Source organism: Salvelinus alpinus, chromosome 2 (assembly GCF_045679555.1).
Source record: "Salvelinus alpinus chromosome 2, SLU_Salpinus.1, whole genome shotgun sequence".
Classification (NCBI taxonomy): Eukaryota; Metazoa; Chordata; class Actinopteri; order Salmoniformes; family Salmonidae; genus Salvelinus; species Salvelinus alpinus.
The window spans coordinates 109,355,773-109,374,546 of record NC_092087.1 but is presented as its reverse complement, the minus strand read 5'-3'; the positions used below and the strand labels follow the sequence as shown (position 1 = coordinate 109,374,546).

The window sequence follows — 18,774 nt, the reverse complement described above, 5'->3', positions numbered from 1 at the left end:
ACCCCTTTGTTAATATGTATTGTCAATAATTAACTTAATGGTAAGGCATGGTATAATAAAAAATGTTTAAAAAAATATTTGGTTGCATACAGTAGTCTTATTTTCAACGACTTTTCAATTACATTGTGCTAGGTGGGATAGCCTCAATGTCAAATCACAGTTTTAACGTGTCCAAATCAATAACAAATATGCAGAAACAGTTTGGGATAAATTGACCCTGACCTGGTGGTTCTAATGACCTGGTGGTTCTAATGACCTGGTGGTAATAATGACCTGGTGGTTATAATGACCTGGTGGTTATAATCACCTGGTGGTTATAATGACCTGGTGGTTCTAATGACCTGGTGGTTCTAATGACCTGGTGGTTCTAATGACCTGGTGGTTCTAATGACCTGGTGGTTCTAATGACCTGGTGGTTATAATGACCTGGTGGTAATAATGACCTGGTGGGAATAATGACCCGGTTGGTTATAATGACCTGGTGTTAATAATGACCTGGTGGTAATAATGACCTGGTGGTTATAATGACCTGGTGGTTATAATGACCTGGTGGTTCTAATGACCTGGTGGTTCTAATGACCTGGTGGTTCTAATGACCTGGTGGTTCTAATGACCTGGTGGTTATAATGACCTGGTGTTAATAATGACCTGGTGGTTATAATGACCTGGTGGGTGTGGTTATAATGACCTGGTGGTAATAATGACCTGGTGGTAATAATGACCTGGTGGTTATAATGACATGGTGGTAATAATGACCTGGTGGGTGTGGTTATAATGACCTGGTGGTTATAATGACCTGGTGGTTATAATTGTTACGCACGCCTCTATAAAGAGGGAACGCAACTCCCTGCTGCAACTCAACTCTCCGTGAAGCGAAAGAGGTATGAACATGAGCAATTGATAATGTGGAAAAAAGCTGACACTTGTACATTATCAATTGCAATTTGTTCAAAGGAATAAGAAATTGCTTTAATGATGTGCACAAGTGACTAGATGATTTGGAATTTGTACAAGTAGTATCAAGAATTACACTTTTGATCTAAGAAATGCACCAAAGTCACTGAGAAAACTGTAATCACTTTCCCAGTGGAATACAACCTAACAGACAAGAAGCCATTCTTTACAAAACAGTATGAATACAAACAATGGCAGGGCTGATTTGTGATGAAGAGGGTATGGGCCATTAACAAAGCCATCACCTACAGAGAGATGAACCTGGAGAAGAGTCCCCTAAGCAAGCTGGTCATTGTGCTCTGTTCACAAACATAAACACACCCCACAGAGCCCCTGGACAATAGCACAATTAGACCCAACCAAATCATGAGAAAACAAAAAGATAATTACTTGACACATTGGAAAGAATTAACCAAAAAACTGAGAAAACTAGAATGCTATTTGGCCCTAAACAGAGAGTACACAGTGGCAGAATACCTGACCACTGTGACTGACCCAAACTTAAGGAAAGCTTTGACTATGTACAGACTCAGTGAGCATAAATGTCAAATGTGTGATTTCATGAACTGGTACATACAAGAAAACCAGGTTTTAAAGTTCTGTTCAATAGCCATCCCATCATTACAAAACATTTGAAAGGCTAAGTCTATCATCTCCTGAGAAGTGGTAACTATTCACATTAACATTTCAAAGAGGTTTGGTGCCCCCTGGTGGCTGAACCCGAGATCAATGAGAGATCTTGTCAGAAACAATGACAGAGTCCCACTTCTCAGCTATCTTTATTTACATCAAACTAAACTAACTGCTATCTTGAAATGTTGAAAAAGTGTTTTTAAATAATCCAGGCTGATCCCTCACCTTGATCACCTCTGGAGTTGAGGTTAACAGCCGAGGTAATTTTTATGATGAAAATGAAAGAAAGAAAAAAATATGAATAATATAAATAAAATGAAGATGCAGCTGTCTTTGAAATGATCAAACTGAACACACTGCTATCTTGAAATGTTGAAAAAGTGTTTTTAAATAAATAAAAGATGTATATTTTGTCAGGCTGAATGTTTGAATATATGAGGTGATTTGAGTCATGCTTCTTCAGTAGTGGAATAAAGACAATTAGCATTTGAATGTTGTCAAGAAATACTGGAGTGATGTCAGATTGTTAATAAAATTGATTAGTACAATTTATTATACTGCTTTCATGTGTGTATATACACAAACATCTGCAACAATTATCATATTACATGTATTTTTTTAAACAAGCAGCTTTTTCAACTTGTAGAAAACAGCTGGCTACATTTTGAAGTGCTGCATTTTGATTAAAGTGGGTCACCAACGCAGTAAGTGTAACACAGCTCTTTTTTTGTTAGTCACTTTTTGTTAAATAATACTCTTTCAATTCAGAGCCTGGATTTTCCCCTGAGGCTAATATCCATATCATGCTGCAATCAATTGAACAGGGCAAAGGATAAGGTAGTACATCATTAAAATACTCCTTCTACAATGTTAAAACATTCTACATTGTGACATCATTAAAATACTCCTTCTACAATGTTAAAACATTCTACATTGTGACATCATTAAAATACTCCTACTACAATGTTAAAACATTCTAAATTGTGACATTATTTCATTGATATCATGAAACAACTCATTCATGTATGTATTTTCTGATGTTTGATCAGAGATCTTTTATCAGAGTATCTCTTGTCACATTGATCACAGCTATGAGGTTTCTCTCCTGTGTGTGTTCTCTGGTGTGATGTCAGCTGGCCAGATGTAGGAAAACTCTTCTCACATTGATCACAGCTATAAGGTTTCTCTCCTGTGTGTGTTCTCTGGTGTCGAATCAGATGGCTTGATGTAGTAAAACTCATCCCACATTGATCACAGATATAAGGTTTCTCTCCTGTGTGTGTTCTCTGGTGTAAAGTCAGCTGGCTAGATGAAGTAAAACTCATCCCACATTGATCACAGATATAAGGCTTCTCTCCTGTGTGTATTCTCTGGTGTATAGTCAGATGAGCAGATGTAGTAAAACTCTTCCCACATTGACCACAGCTGTAAGGTTTCTCTCCTGTGTGTATTCTCTGGTGTAATGTCAGCTGGCCAGATCGACCAAAACTCTTCCCACATTGACCACAGCTATACGGTTTCTCTCCTGTGTGTATTCTCTGGTGTAGAGTCAGATGGCCAGATGTAGTAAAACTCTTCCCACATTGACCACAGCTGTAAGGTTTCTCTCCTGTGTGTGTTCTCTGGTGTGATATCAGGCTGGTTGACTGAGTAAAACTCTTCCCACATTGACCACAGCTATAAGGTGTCTCTCCTGTGTGTGTTCTCTGGTGTAGAATCAGATTGCTAGATGTAGTAAAACTCTTCCCACATTGACCACAACTATAAGGTGTCTCCCCTGTGTGTGTTCTCTGGTGTATAGTCAGAGTGCTAGATGCACCAAAACTCTTCCCACATTGATCACAGCTATAAGGTTTCTCTCCTGTGTGTGTTCTCTGGTGCACTGTCAGATCCCTAGATTGACAAAAACTCTTCCCACATTGATCACAGCTATAAGGTTTCTCTCCTGTGTGTGTTCTCTGGTGTAATGTCAGAGAGCCAGATGTAGTAAAACTCTTCCCACATTGACCACAGCTATAAGGTTTCTCTCCTGTGTGTGTTCTCTGGTGTGATATCAGGCTGGTTGACTGAGTAAAACTCTTCCCACAATGACCACAGCTGTAAGGTTTCTCTCCTGTGTGTGTTCTCTGGTGTAGAGTCAGATGACCAGATGTAGTAAAACTCTCCCCACATTGACCACAGCTGTAAGGCTTCTCTCCTGTGTGTATTCTCTGGTGCACTGTCAGCTGTCCAGATTGATCAAAACTCTTCCCACATTGAACACTACTAAATGGTTTATCTCCTGTGTGTGTTCTCTGATGAATTTTAATGCCTGATGAGGTGAATCTCTTCCCACAGTCAGAGCAGCAATGAGATTTCTTCCCTGTGGGTCTCTGCTGGTGTTTCTGGAGGAGTTCTGATGTGGAGAGACTCTTCTCTGCCTCGTCAGCATCATGAGGTTGTTGAGGATTCCCAGAGGATCCACGATAGTCCCGTCTCTCTCCTGTGTGAACAACAAAGTCAAATGGTTCAAGGCCCACAACAGTGGAAATTCACTGTAAAAGGTGATGCCAACAGCGTAGCCATGATGTTGTACAACAACTGACGTCTGTAATGAATGTAATGATTTGACATTTGTCTTAAAATGAGCAACAATAATCATATTTTGTATTGTTTTCACATTAGTAGTAACATCGATGATTGAGCCAGATGACTTTTGGTCTCCAATATGGGCCCCTTTCTGTGTTTAATAAAATTGCGGCACGAGGGCGAAGCACATACAATCAAATTGTAGAAACACCTCCCTGCTAATGAGGAAACCACTAGTTATGGATGTAGTATATCTGGTAATGAGGAAACCGATAGTTATGGATGTAGCATATCTGGTAATGAGGAAACCACTAGTTATAGATGTAGTATATCTGGTTGTAGAAACTCCTTCCCGCTAGTGAGGATAATAGTTATAGCAAAGATTTTAGTTTTTCACAAAGTATTCTGAATGTGAATGGGTGAAAACTCAGGGGAGTAGCCTCCATTTCCAGGTTGCTTATGAGTGCATTTCACACTACTTTGGATTATAATTGTAAGGCTCGTTTGAATGTCCTGCTTAATATAATGTTTGTGTGATCATCGCAAATCAACCGCTTTGTACTTAAAAAACCCTTCAACCAGTAAAATGTTCTTTGTCTTTTCCATCAGCCTGACAATGAGGGTTTGTACACTGTTTGCCAAATTGTCCCATAACTTCACCTAACAACAAATATACCGGTAATGAACGAAGAAGCGCTTTGGTTGTTGTTGCATGACATACATAGTGTACTGTAGGACCCATAACAACAACATAGACCTACTGTAGGACCCATAACGTCACCTAACAACAACATAGACCTACTGTAGGACCCATAACAATAACATAGACCTACTGTAGGACCCATAACAACAACATAGACCTACTGTAGGACCCATAACTTCACCTAACAACAACATAGACCTACTGTAGGAGCCATAACTTCACCTAACAACAACATAGACCTACTGTAGGACCCATAACTTCACCTAACAACAACATAGACCTACTGTAGGACCCATAACAACAACATAGACCTACTGTAGGACCCATAACATTACCTAACAATAACATATACCTACTGTAGGACCCATAACATTACCTAACAATAACATATACCTACTGTAGGACCCATAACATTACCTAACAATAACATATACCTACTGTAGGACCCATAACAACAACATAGACCTACTGTAGGACCCATAACGTCACCTAACAACAACATAGACCTACTGTAGGACCCATAACAATAACATAGACCTACTGTAGGACCCATAACAACAACATAGACCTACTGTAGGACTCATAACTTCACCTAACAATAACATAGACCTACTGTAGGACCCATAACAATAACATAGACCTACTGTAGGAGCCATAACTTCACCTAACAACAACATAGACCTACTGTAGGAGCCATAACTTCACCTAACAACAACATAGACCTACTGTAGGACCCATAACAACAACATAGACCTACTGTAGGACCCATAACATTACCTAACAATAACATATACCTACTGTAGGACCCATAACATTACCTAACAATAACATAGACCTACTGTAGGACCCATAACAACAACATATACCTACTGTAGGACCCATAACATTACCTAACAATAACATAGACCTACTGTAGGAGCCATAACTTCACCTAACAACAAATATAGGAAAATAGCTCTGTGTGTTGTACAATAGCCTATCCATCAAGGAACAGTTCTCTACACATTATGAGCTAAGTATCTCTGTTTCCAAACAGACTAACGAGACCCAACTGTAAATCAAGCAGACAATAACATTATAAACATCAATTTGTTAGGGATGTTGGATCCAACGTGGAGCACGGCATAACTGTCTTTACCAGAGTAATGAATGAAGAAGCACTTTGGTTGTTGTTGCATGTCGTGATGTTTGTCATGTGACTGGCATTCAGAAAATGATTTCCTGGATCAGCTGATGATAGTTTAGTAACTAAACAGCTACAGTATTAAGAATTATGTGTAATTATTGAAGAAACACATTAATGACAGTATCCATTTGGGTGTTGTCAATAAAGTTAAGGTGACTAGGTTAGAACCATTTTATTTTTTTTATTTTTTTATTTCACCTTTATTTAACCAGGTAGGCTAGTTGAGAACAAGTTCTCATTTGCAACTGCGACCTGGCCAAGATAAAGCATAGCAGTGTGAACAGACAACAACACAGAGTTACACATGGAGTAAACAATAAACAAGTCAATAACATGGTAGAAAAAAGAGAATCTATATACAATGTGTGCAGAAGGCATGAGGTAGGCAATAAATCGAATAATTACAATTTAGCAGATTAACACTGGAGTGATAAATCATCAGATGATCATGTGCAAGAAGAGATACTGGTGTGCAAAAGAGCAGAAAAGTAAATAAATAAAAGCAGTATGGGGGTGAGGTAGGTAAATTGGGTGGGTAGTTTACAGATGGACTATGTACAGCTGCAGCGATCGGTTAGCTGCTCGGATAGCAGATTTTTAAAGTTGTTGAGGGAGATAAAAGTCTCCAACTTCAGAGATTTTTGCAATTCGTTCCAGTCGCAGGCAGCAGAGAACTGGAAGGAAAGGCGTCCAAATTAGGTTTTGGCTTTAGGGATGATCAGTGAGATACACCTGCTGGAGCGCGTGCTACGGGTGGGTGTAGCCATCGTGACCAGTGAACTGAGATAAGGCGGCACTTTACCTAGCATAGCCTTGTAGATGACCTGGAGCCAGTGGGTCTGACGACGAACATGTAGCGAGGGCCAGCCGACTAGGGCATACAGGTCGCAGTGGTGGGTCGTATAAGGTGCTTTAGTAACAAAACGGATGGCACTGTGATAAACTGCATCCAGTTTGCTGAGTAGAGTATTGGAAGCTATTTTGTAGATGACATCGCCGAAGTCGAGGATCGGTAGGATAGTCAGTTTTACTAGGGTAAGTTTGGCGGCGTGAGTGAAGGAGGCTTTGTTCCGGAATAGAAAGCCGACTCTAGATTTGATTTTGGATTGGAGATGTTTGATATGAGTCTGGAAGGAGAGTTTGCAGTCTAGCCAGACACCTAGGTACTTTAAGCAAACTCTGAAATTATTTAGGATTTCTGTGCCCATGAAAACTGTTTTCCCAGCGTAACATAAGGAGGCACTAAATGTTACATAGTTAGAGTGCATTTCAGAGATCTGAATACAAAAAACTGTCCTAACAGGACAATAATCTGTAATGCGTTATCATTCTAAATGTCCTGAATAAAGGAACAGTTCTCTGTGGTTTATCTTGGACTTATTTTTCTACTGTATTATTGATGTTTGATTATTGTATGTTTGTTACACTCCATGTGTAACTCTGTGTTGTCTGTGTCACACTGCTTTGCTTTATCTTGGCCAGGTCGCAATTGTAAATGAGAACTTGTTCTCAACTTGCCTACCTGGTTAAATAAAGGTGAAATAAATAAATGAAATAGATCAGCAACGGTGGCTTGCAAACAGTGGATAGTAAGTAGCCCACCTTTGGAATAACTATGTATAGTTATAACTGTAGTATCCTGTATAACTGTAGTATCCTGTATAACTGTAGTATCCTGTATAACTATGTATAGTTATAACTGTAGTATCCTGTATAACTGTAGTATCCTGTATAACTGTAGTATCCTGTATATCTGTAGTATCCTGTATAACTATGTATAGTTATAACTGTAGTATCCTGTATAACTATGTATAGTTATAACTGTAGTATCCTGTATAACTGTAGTATCCTGTATAACTATGTATAGTTATAACTGTAGTATCCTGTATAACTGTAGTATCCTGTATAACTATGTATAGTTATAACTGTAGTATCCTGTATAACTGTAGTATCCTGTATAACTGTAGTATCCTGTATAGCTGTAGTATCCTGTATAACTGTAGTATCCTGTATAACTGTAGTATCCTGTATAACTGTAGTATCCTGTATAACTATGTATAGTTATAACTGTAGTATCCTGTATAACTATGTATAGTTATAACTGTAGTATCCTGTATAACTATGTATAGTTATAACTGTAGTATCCTGTATAACTGTAGTATCCTGTATAACTATGTATAGTTATAACTGTAGTATCCTGTATAACTGTAGTATCCTGTATAACTATGTATAGTTATAACTGTAGTATCCTGTATAACTATGTATAGTTATAACTGTAGTATCCTGTATAACTGTAGTATCCTGTATAACTATGTATAGTTATAACTGTAGTATCCTGTATAACTATGTATAGTTATAACTGTAGTATCCTGTATAACTGTAGTATCCTGTATAACTGTAGTATCCTGTATAACTGTAGTATCCTGTATAACTATGTATAGTTATAACTGTAGTATCCTGTATAACTGTAGTATCCTGTATAACTATGTATAGTTATAACTGTAGTATCCTGTATAACTATGTATAGTTATAACTGTAGTATCCTGTATAACTATGTATAGTTATAACTGTAGTATCCTCTATAACTATGTATAGTTATAACTGTAGTATCCTGTATAACTATGTATAGTTATAACTGTAGTATCCTGTATAACTGTAGTATCCTGTATAACTGTAGTATCCTGTATAACTATGTATAGTTATAACTGTAGTATCCTGTATAACTGTAGTATCCTGTATAACTGTAGTATCCTGTATAACTGTGTATAGTTATAACTGTAGTATCCTGTATAACTGTGTATAGTTATAACTGTAGTATCCTGTATAACTATGTATAGTTATAACTGTAGTATCCTGTATAACTGTAGTATCCTGTATAACTGTAGTATCCTGTATAACTATGTATAGTTATAACTGTAGTATCCTGTATAACTGTAGTATCCTGTATAACTATGTATAGTTATAACTGTAGTATCCTGTATAACTGTAGTATCCTGTATAGCTGTAGTATCCTGTATAACTATGTATAGTTATAACTGTAGTATCCTGTATAACTGTAGTATCCTGTATAACTATGTATAGTTACAACTGTAGTATCCTGTATAACTGTAGTATCCTGTATAACTATGTATAGTTATAACTGAAGAATCCTGTATAACTGTAGTATCCTGTATAACTGTAGTATCCTGTATAACTGTAGTATCCTGTATAACTATGTATAGTTATAACTGTAGTATCCTGTATAACTGTAGTATCCTGTATAACTATCTATAGTTATAACTGAAGTATCCTGTATAACTGTAGTATCCTGTATAGCTGTAGTATCCTGTATAACTATGTATAGTTATAACTGTAGTATCCTGTATAACTGTAGTATCCTGTATAACTATGTATAGTTACAACTGTAGTATCCTGTATAACTGTAGTATCCTGTATAACTATGTATAGTTATAACTGAAGTATCCTGTATAACTGTAGTATCCTGTATAACTGTAGTATCCTGTATAACTGTAGTATCCTGTATAACTATGTATAGTTATAACTGTAGTATCCTGTATAACTGTAGTATCCTGTATAACTATCTATAGTTATAACTGAAGTATCCTGTATAACTGTAGTATCCTGTATAACTATGTATAGTTATAACTGTAGTATCCAGTATAGTCTGGGAGGAGGTGAAACCACTCAGGCTTATTTGATGTGATCTAATGTTTTGATCATCTAGTTTTCCTTACAAGCATTCCGTCACCAAAGGGGGTTCGGTCAGTCCTTTGTTTATATACTGTCTCATTGACAAAAATATTTTGGATTATTTGTTTACATCATTCCTTTGTCTCGACATATACAGTAAACGTGCTGAGGTTCTACTGTTGCCAAGGAGACACATTTTATTATTTATTTACAGTTTGGGGGGTTGGGGGTCTGACATCCAGGAGACACATTTTATTATTTATTTACAGTTTGGAGGGTTGGGGGTCTGACATCCAGGGACACATTTTAGTTCTAATGGTGCCGTTCTGTTATTCTTTTCAGCTTCTTTTTCCAAGCATCTTACATTACTCTGAGACTAGTTATCCTGGGATCTTACATTACTCTGAGACTAGTTATCCTGGGATCTTACATTACTCTGAGACTAGTTATCCTAGGATCTTACATTACTCAGAGACTAGTTATCCTGGGATCGTACATTACTCTGAGACTAGTTATCCTGGGGAATAGTTTCAATACATTTGCAAAAAACCTAAACCTGTTTTTGCTTTGGCATTATGGGGTATTGTGATGTCATTATGGGGTATTGTGATGTCATTATGGGGTATTGTGAAACATTTTAGAATAAAGGGATGCACCGATATGACATTTTTGGCCAATACCGATATCCAATATTTTCCTTACCCCAAAAAACGATACCGATAACCGATATTAAAATTTTTAGAGGCCTTTTAAGCATTCTAGTACAGCATTCTAATAGTTAACACACACACGGATGCAGCGGTCTAAGCCACTGCATCTCAGTGCAAGAGGTGTCACAACAATCCCTGGTTCGAATCCAGGCTGTATCACATCCGGTCGTCATTGGGATCCCACAGTAGTTGTCTATTATTGGTGTAGAGAGGACGACAAAGGAGAGGGAACCCACAGATAGATAGGAAGATAGAAATTATCATTATTACTAGAAAATATTCATTTAAAATCCAGGAATTTTACAACTTTAGCTCTCTAGGTCAAGCCAGTAGGATACAGTAGGTTGTATCTCTCTAGGTCATGCCAGTAGGTTACAGTAGGTTGTATCTCTCCAGGTCATGCCAGTAGGCTACAGTAGGTTGTATCCAAGTGGTTGTATCTCTCTAGGTCATGCCAGTAGGCTACAGTAGATGTATCTCTCTAGGTCATGCCAGTAGGCTACAGTAGGTTGTATCTCTCTAGGTCATGCTAGTAGGTTACAGTAGGTTGTATCTCTCTAGGTCATGCCAGTAGGCTACAGTAGGTTGCATCTCTCCAGGTCATGCCAGTAGGCTACAGTAGGTTGCATCCAAGTGGTTGTATCTCTCTAGGTCATGCCAGTAGGCTACAGTAGGTTGTATCTCTCTAGGTCATGCCAGTAGGCTACAGTAGATGTATCTCTCTAGGTCATGCCAGTAGGCTACAGTAGGTTGTATCCAAGTGGTTGTATCTCTCTAGGTCATGCCAGTAGGCTACAGTAGGTTGTAACTCTCCAGGTCATGCCAGTAGGTTACAGTAGGTTGTAACTCTCTAGGTCATGCCAGAAGGTTACAGTAGGTTGTATCTCTCTAGGTCATGCCAGTAGGCTACAGTAGGTTGTATCTCTCTAGGTCATGCCAGTAGGCTACAGTAGGTTGTATCTCTCTAGGTCATGCCAGTAGGTTACAGTAGGTTGTATCTCTCTAGGTCATGCCAGTAGGCTACAGTAGATGTATCTCTCTAGGTCATGCCCGTAGGCTACAGTAGGTTGTATCTCTCTAGGTCATGCTAGTAGGTTACAGTAGGTTGTATCTCTCTAGGTCATGCTAGTAGGCTACAGTAGGTTGCATCTCTCCAGGTCATGCCAGTAGGCTACAGTAGGTTGTATCTCTCTAGGTCATGCCCGTAGGCTACAGTAGATGTATCTCTCTAGGTCATGCCCGTAGGCTACAGTAGGTTGTATCTCTCTAGGTCATGCTAGTAGGTTACAGTAGGTTGTATCTCTCTAGGTCATGCCAGTAGGCTACAGTAGGTTGCATCTCTCCAGGTCATGCCAGTAGGCTACAGTAGGTTGTATCCAAGTGGTTGTATCTCTCTAGGTCATGCCAGTAGGCTACAGTAGGTTGTATCCAAGTGGTTGTATCTCTCTAGGTCATGCCAGTAGGCTACAGTAGATTGTAACTCTCTAGGTCATGCCAGTAGGCTACAGTAGGTTGTATCTCTCTAGGTCATGCCAGTAGGCTACAGTAGATGTATCTCTCTAGGTCATGCCCGTAGGCTACAGTAGGTTGTATCTCTCTAGGTCATGCTAGTAGGTTACAGTAGGTTGTATCTCTCTAGGTCATGCCAGTAGGCTACAGTAGGTTGCATCTCTCCAGGTCATGCCAGTAGGCTACAGTAGGTTGTATCCAAGTGGTTGTATCTCTCTAGGTCATGCCAGTAGGCTACAGTAGGTTGTATCTCTCTAGGTCATGCCAGTAGGCTACAGTAGATGTATCTCTCTAGGTCATGCCAGTAGGCTACAGTAGGTTGTATCTCTCTAGGTCATGCCAGTAGGCTACAGTAGATGTATCTCTCTAGGTCATGCCAGTAGGCTACAGTAGGTTGTATCTCTCTAGGTCATGCTAGTAGGCTACAGTAGATGTATCTCTCTAGGTCATGCCAGTAGGCTACAGTAAGTTGTATCTCTCTAGGTCATGCCAGTAGACTACAGTAGGTTGTAACTCTCTAGGTCATGCCAGTAGGTTACAGTAGGTTGTAACTCTCTAGGTCATGCCAGTAGGTTACAGTAGGTTGTATCTCTCTAGGTCATGCCAGTAGGTTACAGTAGATTGTAACTCTCTAGGTCATGCCAGTAGGTTACAGTAGGTTGTAACTCTCTAGGTCATGCCAGTAGGTTACAGTAGGTTGTAACTCTCTAGGTCATGCCAGTAGGTTGTATCTCTCTAGGTTATGCCAGTAGGCTACAGTAGGTTGTAACTCTCTAGGTCATGCCAGTAGGTTGTAACTCTCTAGGTCATGCCAGTAGGTTGTAACTCTCTAGGTCATGCCAGTAGGTTGTATCTCTCTAGGTCATGCCAGTAGGCTTCAGTAGGTTGTAACTCTCTAGGTCATGCCAGTAGGTTACAGTAGGTTGTATCTCTCTAGGTTATGCCAGTAGGTTACACTAGGTTGTAACTCTCTAGGTCAGGGGTGTCAAAGTCAAATGGACGGAGGGCCAAATAAAAAATTTAGCTACAAGCCGAGGGCCGGACTGTTCGAATGTTCATTGAAAAAATTTTAAATGACGCATATAGTCTAGTGAACCTAATTGAACCTACTGAAAACCTAACAAATATATTCCAATATGATCAGATAAATAAAGCAATATTTTCTTATGGCTCTGTCAGTAATCTTTAATTTTCAACAGACACAAAAGACAAATTTCCTTTATATAAAAATCCCCATAACATGAACATTAAATGAAAGAAACCGGTATTCAAGGCACCATCAGTAGCCTATATTTTCTATTTTAGCAAAAGTGGGCTAAATTTACTTCAAAGAAAAAAACAATAATAGCAATTTTCTATCATCCACTCAACTGAAATATTTTTAAAATATAATTGGATTGAAATACAATAAAATAAAGTGCAAAAATCTATTAATCAAAAACAACACTTTGTTTAAGGAGAAGTAACATGCAGTGAAAACAAATATTAAACTTTAACTTTTAAACTTGAACTGAGTAAAAACTCTAAATATGTGATTGCACAGTAATGTTCACTTGTTTGAGGTTGAGGGTGATACTTGGTGGTGTCCCATCTTTTCCACAAGTTCATCAATGTTCGGGGTAAGGCTCTGAGCTGAGGAAATCCTCAGAATTGAGTGGAGGTGTTCAGCAGTAAGTCGACTTCTGTGTGATGTTTTGTTCAGGTTCATCAAAGAAAACAGTTGTTCACACAGGTATGTGCTGCCAAACATAGACAACGTTTGAGCAGCCTGGATGCGCAGCTGGGGCATTGTGTCGGGGAGGAAACGGGCGAACTCCGCAGCACCCACTGCCGCATATTTTGCCCTCAGTGCATCATTGCATTGGAGGTCAATCAACTCCATTTGGAGGTTTGGTGGTGAGCTTTCCACGTCAACAGCAAATGGGTTACCGAGCAGTTCCAACCTGCTTTTTTGTGCTTCAAAGTCAGCAAATCGGCGTCGAAAGTCAGCGGCAAGCATACCTATTTTATCAGCCAACTGTGCGCTCGGGAACGCACTGGTAGAGAGCTTCTCTTTCATGGTCTGGCAGCTGGGAAAGTGGCTCAAATTTTCTTTCCGCATCTGCGTCTCCCACAGAGTCAGTTTGGTTTTAAATGCCTTCACTGTACTGTACATATCAGAGATGACATGATCCCGACCCTGCAGCTGCAAGTTCATTGCATTCAGATGACTCGTAATGTCACACAGAAAAGCCATTTCACACAGAAACATTTCGTCTCGGAGTTGTGTTGTGTCTTTCCCTTTGCTGTCCAAGAACAGACAAATCTCCTCACGAAGCTCGAAACATCTTTGAAGCACCTTTCCCTGGCTTAGCCATCGCACCTCTGTGTGATAAGGCAAATCACCATGCTCCGTTTCTAACTCCGTCAGAAATGCCTTGAACTGGCGGTGATTCAAACCTTTGGCTCTGATAAAGTTAACTGTGCGCGTGATGATGCTCATTACATGCTCCATTTTCAAGGCTTTACCGCACAACGCTTCCTGGTGTATGATACAATGATAAGCTGTCAGCTCACCTGTCGCGTTTTCCTCTTGCATCTTTTCCCGTATCTTCGCCACCAGTCCGCTCCTGTGTCCACACATCGCAGGTGCTCCGTCGGTTGTCAAACCCACGAGTTTTTCCCAAGGCAGCTCCATCTCATTTACACATCTTGACACCTCTTCATACAAATCATGCCCCGTAGTTGTGCCATGTATAGGACGTAAAGCCAAAAACTCCTCTGTCACGCTTAGGCTGGAGTCCACTCCGCGGATGAAAATTGACAACTGGGCAATGTCAGAAATGTCGGTGCTCTCATCCACAGCCAAGGAATATGCAATGAAATCTTTTCCCTTTTTCACAAGCTGCTCTTTTAGATTGATGGACAACTGGTCTACTCTCTCGGCAATGGTGTTTCTGCTCAGACTCACATTTAAAAAGAGTTGCCTTTTTTCTGGGCAAACTTCGTCACAAACTTTAATCATGCAGTTTTTGATGAAATCCCCCTCCGTAAATGGCCGGGCTGATTTAGCGATCTCTTCTGCCAAAATAAAACTGGCCTTGACAGCAGCCTGGCCTTGTGATTTGGCTTTTTTGAACAGAGCCTGTCGAGATTTGAGGCCTCGTTTTAATTCCTCTGCCTTTTGTAGCCTTTGTTCCATGTCCATATTCTTGTTTTTGTCCGCGTGTTTCGTTTCATAATGTCGTCTCAGATTATACTCTTTCAGTACCGCCACACTTTCTCCACACAGAAGACACACAGGTTTTCCAGCTACCTCCGTGAACATATACTCCGACTCCCACCTTGTTTGAAACCCCCGGTTCTCAGTGTCCACCTTCCGTTTTGCCATTTTTGATGGGTATCTGAAAGTTAATTTTACTGTGATGCTGACGACTGCTGTGCCAATAAATATTGAAATGAAGCAGCCTACTGCTCGGTGCGTCACCGTTGCATTGTGGGAAATGTAGTATTGGTGCGTGTAAAAGATCTGCGGGCTGCCGGCTTGCTGCGGTCTGCGGGCCGGTTCTAATAATAAATCAAGATCATCCCAGGGGCCGTAAAAAACCTTCTCGCGGGCCGGATGTGGCCCGCGGGCCTTGACTCTGACATATGTGCTCTAGGTCATGCCAATAGGTTACAGTAGGTTGTATCTCTCTAGGTCATGCCAGTAGGTTACAGTAGATTGTAACTCTCTAGGTCATGCCAGTAGGCTACTGTAGGTTGTATCTCTCTAGGTCATGCCAGTAGGTTACAGTAGGTTGTATCTCTCTAGGTCATGCCAGTAGGTTACAGTAGGTTGTATCTCTCTAGGTCATGCCAGTAGGTTACAGTAGATTGTAACTCTCTAGGTCATGCCAGTAGGTTACAGTAGGTTGTAACTCTCTAGGTCATGCCAGTAGGTTACAGTAGGTTGTATCTCTCTAGGTCATGCCAGTAGGTTACAGTAGGTTGTATCTCTCTAGGTCATGCCAGTAGGCTACAGTAGGTTGTATCCAAGTGGAAACAATTATCAAACCAATGTGGAAAGTGTCGAATTTGGTCAACAACAAAATGAATGGCTTATTTGCTACGTGAGGTTTACTTGATCTAACAGAAGTTTCGTAATGCTTAAGTTGTTATGTGGACACGTGACATACCGACAACTTTGATAAAAACATTATAGGAGTTGTCTCCAGATCGCTATGCATATTAATGCTAATAGCTTAGCATCTCTCTCCATTGAATACAGGCGGTGCATATTCATGCTAGTAGCGTAGCATCTCTCTCCATTGAATACAGGCGGTGCATATTCATGCTAGTAGCTTAGCATCTCTCTCCATTGAATACAGGCAGTTGACGTCAACAACCCTCATAGAATATAAACAATAGATTACAATAATAAGATGAATCCACCAATCCAAAGAAAGGATAGGCGGGAGCTAGACAACCCGCAGTGAAGCTTTGTGGACAACAACTCCCCTTGTTAGGGCGGAGAGACATCTTGTCACTATATCCATAATCTTTGGTGTAGCCAACCCAACTCTCACATGGCACTATTGGGGGGCACGGTGTGTAGTAAAACATCACTACATGAAAATCACAACATGCCGTGCCCCCCAGTCTACGGTCAGCAGAAAGACCCTTCTCAAATATATATGTTAAGTCACTTTTTGGAAACGGAACTGAGAAAACAAGGGGTAGCTTGTTCTCTACGTCGTCTGATTCTAGACATATCAGTCATCATCCTGGGCCCTCCGTTGAAGAGGTATTGACGAGCCAACTCTGAATATCCAAAGTTAAAAACGAATTTAAGGTGGTACTTACTGGTGTTAATCAGATCTCCTATCTCCTCCTCTTCATCTTTCAATGTGACAGTTATCTCCCCTTCATTCTTCACTCCAAAAACTGCATCCTCCTCTTTCTCTTCCTCCTCTTCTTTCATTGTAACATCCTCCTCCTCTTTCACTCTGAATGCGTCTTCCTCTTCTTTCACTGAAACGTCTTTCTCTTCTTCTTTCACTGTAACAGCCTCACCCTCTACTTCTATTTTTACTGTGACATCCTCTTCTTCCTTCTCCTCTTTCACGACAATGTTCAGCCCCAGAGCTTCTTTCTCCGTCCAGCAGACCCCCTCTTCTTTAACGAGAGGGGAGATGTTTAGTGAGCTCATGTTCAGGGATGTTAGCTAGCTAGCTATAATTAGCGACTAGGCTAGTGCTAATTTAACCAGCCAGCTACTATAGCTGACTAATACAAAATAACGTAATATTAAATTATATAGGTTAACAACTAGATACGACCTAAGTGTGTCGAAAACACAGTAGCTAATATACACCTAAAGCGTATAAATAGCTTGAATCTTTCGGCTATGTTGGCTAGCAAGCTACCGAGGTGGTTGACGAGCTGTTTATGAAGAACCGTCCACTAGATTATACGTCACGCTGGCAGCGTCGCCTGAAAGACGCACATCGCCGTCTGCTGACTGGAGGGGAAACGCAGTTGAGGATCATATTTTATTTTCAGACAAAGATTATTTTAAATGGATTTAATTAAATAATACTATTATATTGAGACATACAAAGACAGGAATGTGTTGATTGATTAGTGCGAATAAAAATTGTTTACCACAGCATATTTAAGGCAGTTTCATTAAGTTATATTACATCTAAATTAGCAGCTAGCTACTGTAGGTCTATACTGCTCCTACATGGTGTAACAATACATCATATAGATGTATATAATGAACAGACTAGGTCTATACTGCTCCTACATGGTGTAACAATACATCATGTAGATGTATATAATGAACAGACTAGGTCTATACTGCTCCAACATGGTGCAACAATACATCATGTAGATGTATATAATGAACAGACTAAGTCTATACTGCTCCTACATGGTGTAACAATACATCATGTAAATTTACACTACCATTCAAAAGTTTGGGGTCACTTAGAAATGTCCTTGTCTTTTAAAGAAAATCAAAATGTTTCTTTTATTTACCTGTTTTTGCTTTGTCATTATGGGGTATTGTGATGTCATTATGGGCCAATGTGATGTCTTATGGGGTATTGTGATGTCATTATTGGGTATTTTGTAGATTAATGAGGGAAAAATGATTGAATCAATTTTAGAATAAGGCTGTAATGTAACAAAATGTGGAATAAGTGAAGGGGTCTGAATGCTTTCCGAATCCATTGTATATATAGGGGCAGTACTTAGTGACATCACTTCATGAAACAGGAGGTACAAATATATAACATAGTTTCACAGTATCAACATTCAATGTGTAAAAATATATGACCAAGCTGGAAGAGGAAACGCCAGCCCAGCCACAATTCTAGAGGTTCACTGATGATCAACCTCCTCCTTCACATCTGACTCCTGATGATCAACCTCCTCCTTCACATCTGACTCCTGATGATCAACCTCCTCCTTCACATCTGACTCCTGATGATCAACCTCCTCCTTCACATCTGACTCCTGATGATCAACCTCCTCCTTCACATCTGACTCCTGATGATCAACCTCCTCCTTCACATCTGACTCCTGATGATCAACCTCCTCCTTCACATCTGACTCCTGATGATCAACCTCCTCCTTCACATCTGACTCCTGATGATCAACCTCCTCCTTCACATCTGACTCCTGATGATCAACCTCCTCCTTCACATCTGACTCCTGATGATCAACCTCCTCCTTCACATCTGACTCCTGATGATCAACCTCCTCCTTCACATCTGACTCCAGTGATCAATCCAGAGCGTCTTCTTTTTTGGGGAATCCCGATGGACGACGTCATCGAATAGGACGTCATCACC

The 18,774-nt window shown here is 40.0% G+C and overlaps 2 protein-coding genes and 1 long non-coding RNA gene across 3 annotated transcripts in view; 1 reads left to right on the top strand and 2 right to left on the bottom strand.

The window, feature by feature from the left end:
* Window positions 1-18,774, bottom strand: part of LOC139550433 (uncharacterized) — a 401,870-nt gene that overhangs the window by 203,109 nt on the left and 179,987 nt on the right. The window lies entirely within an intron of this gene.
* Window positions 1-18,774, top strand: part of LOC139549547 (zinc finger protein 664-like) — a 238,764-nt gene that overhangs the window by 119,807 nt on the left and 100,183 nt on the right. The window lies entirely within an intron of this gene.
* On the bottom strand, window positions 938-17,466 carry LOC139547982 (zinc finger protein 271-like). Its single transcript, XM_071357241.1, has 2 exons — window positions 16,778-17,466; window positions 938-4,069 (listed from the first exon to the last, which is right to left on the bottom strand). The coding sequence occupies exons 1-2, from the start codon at window positions 17,121-17,123 to the stop codon at window positions 2,607-2,609; spliced, it is 1,809 nt and encodes a 602-aa protein (XP_071213342.1). The 5' UTR covers window positions 17,124-17,466; the 3' UTR covers window positions 938-2,606.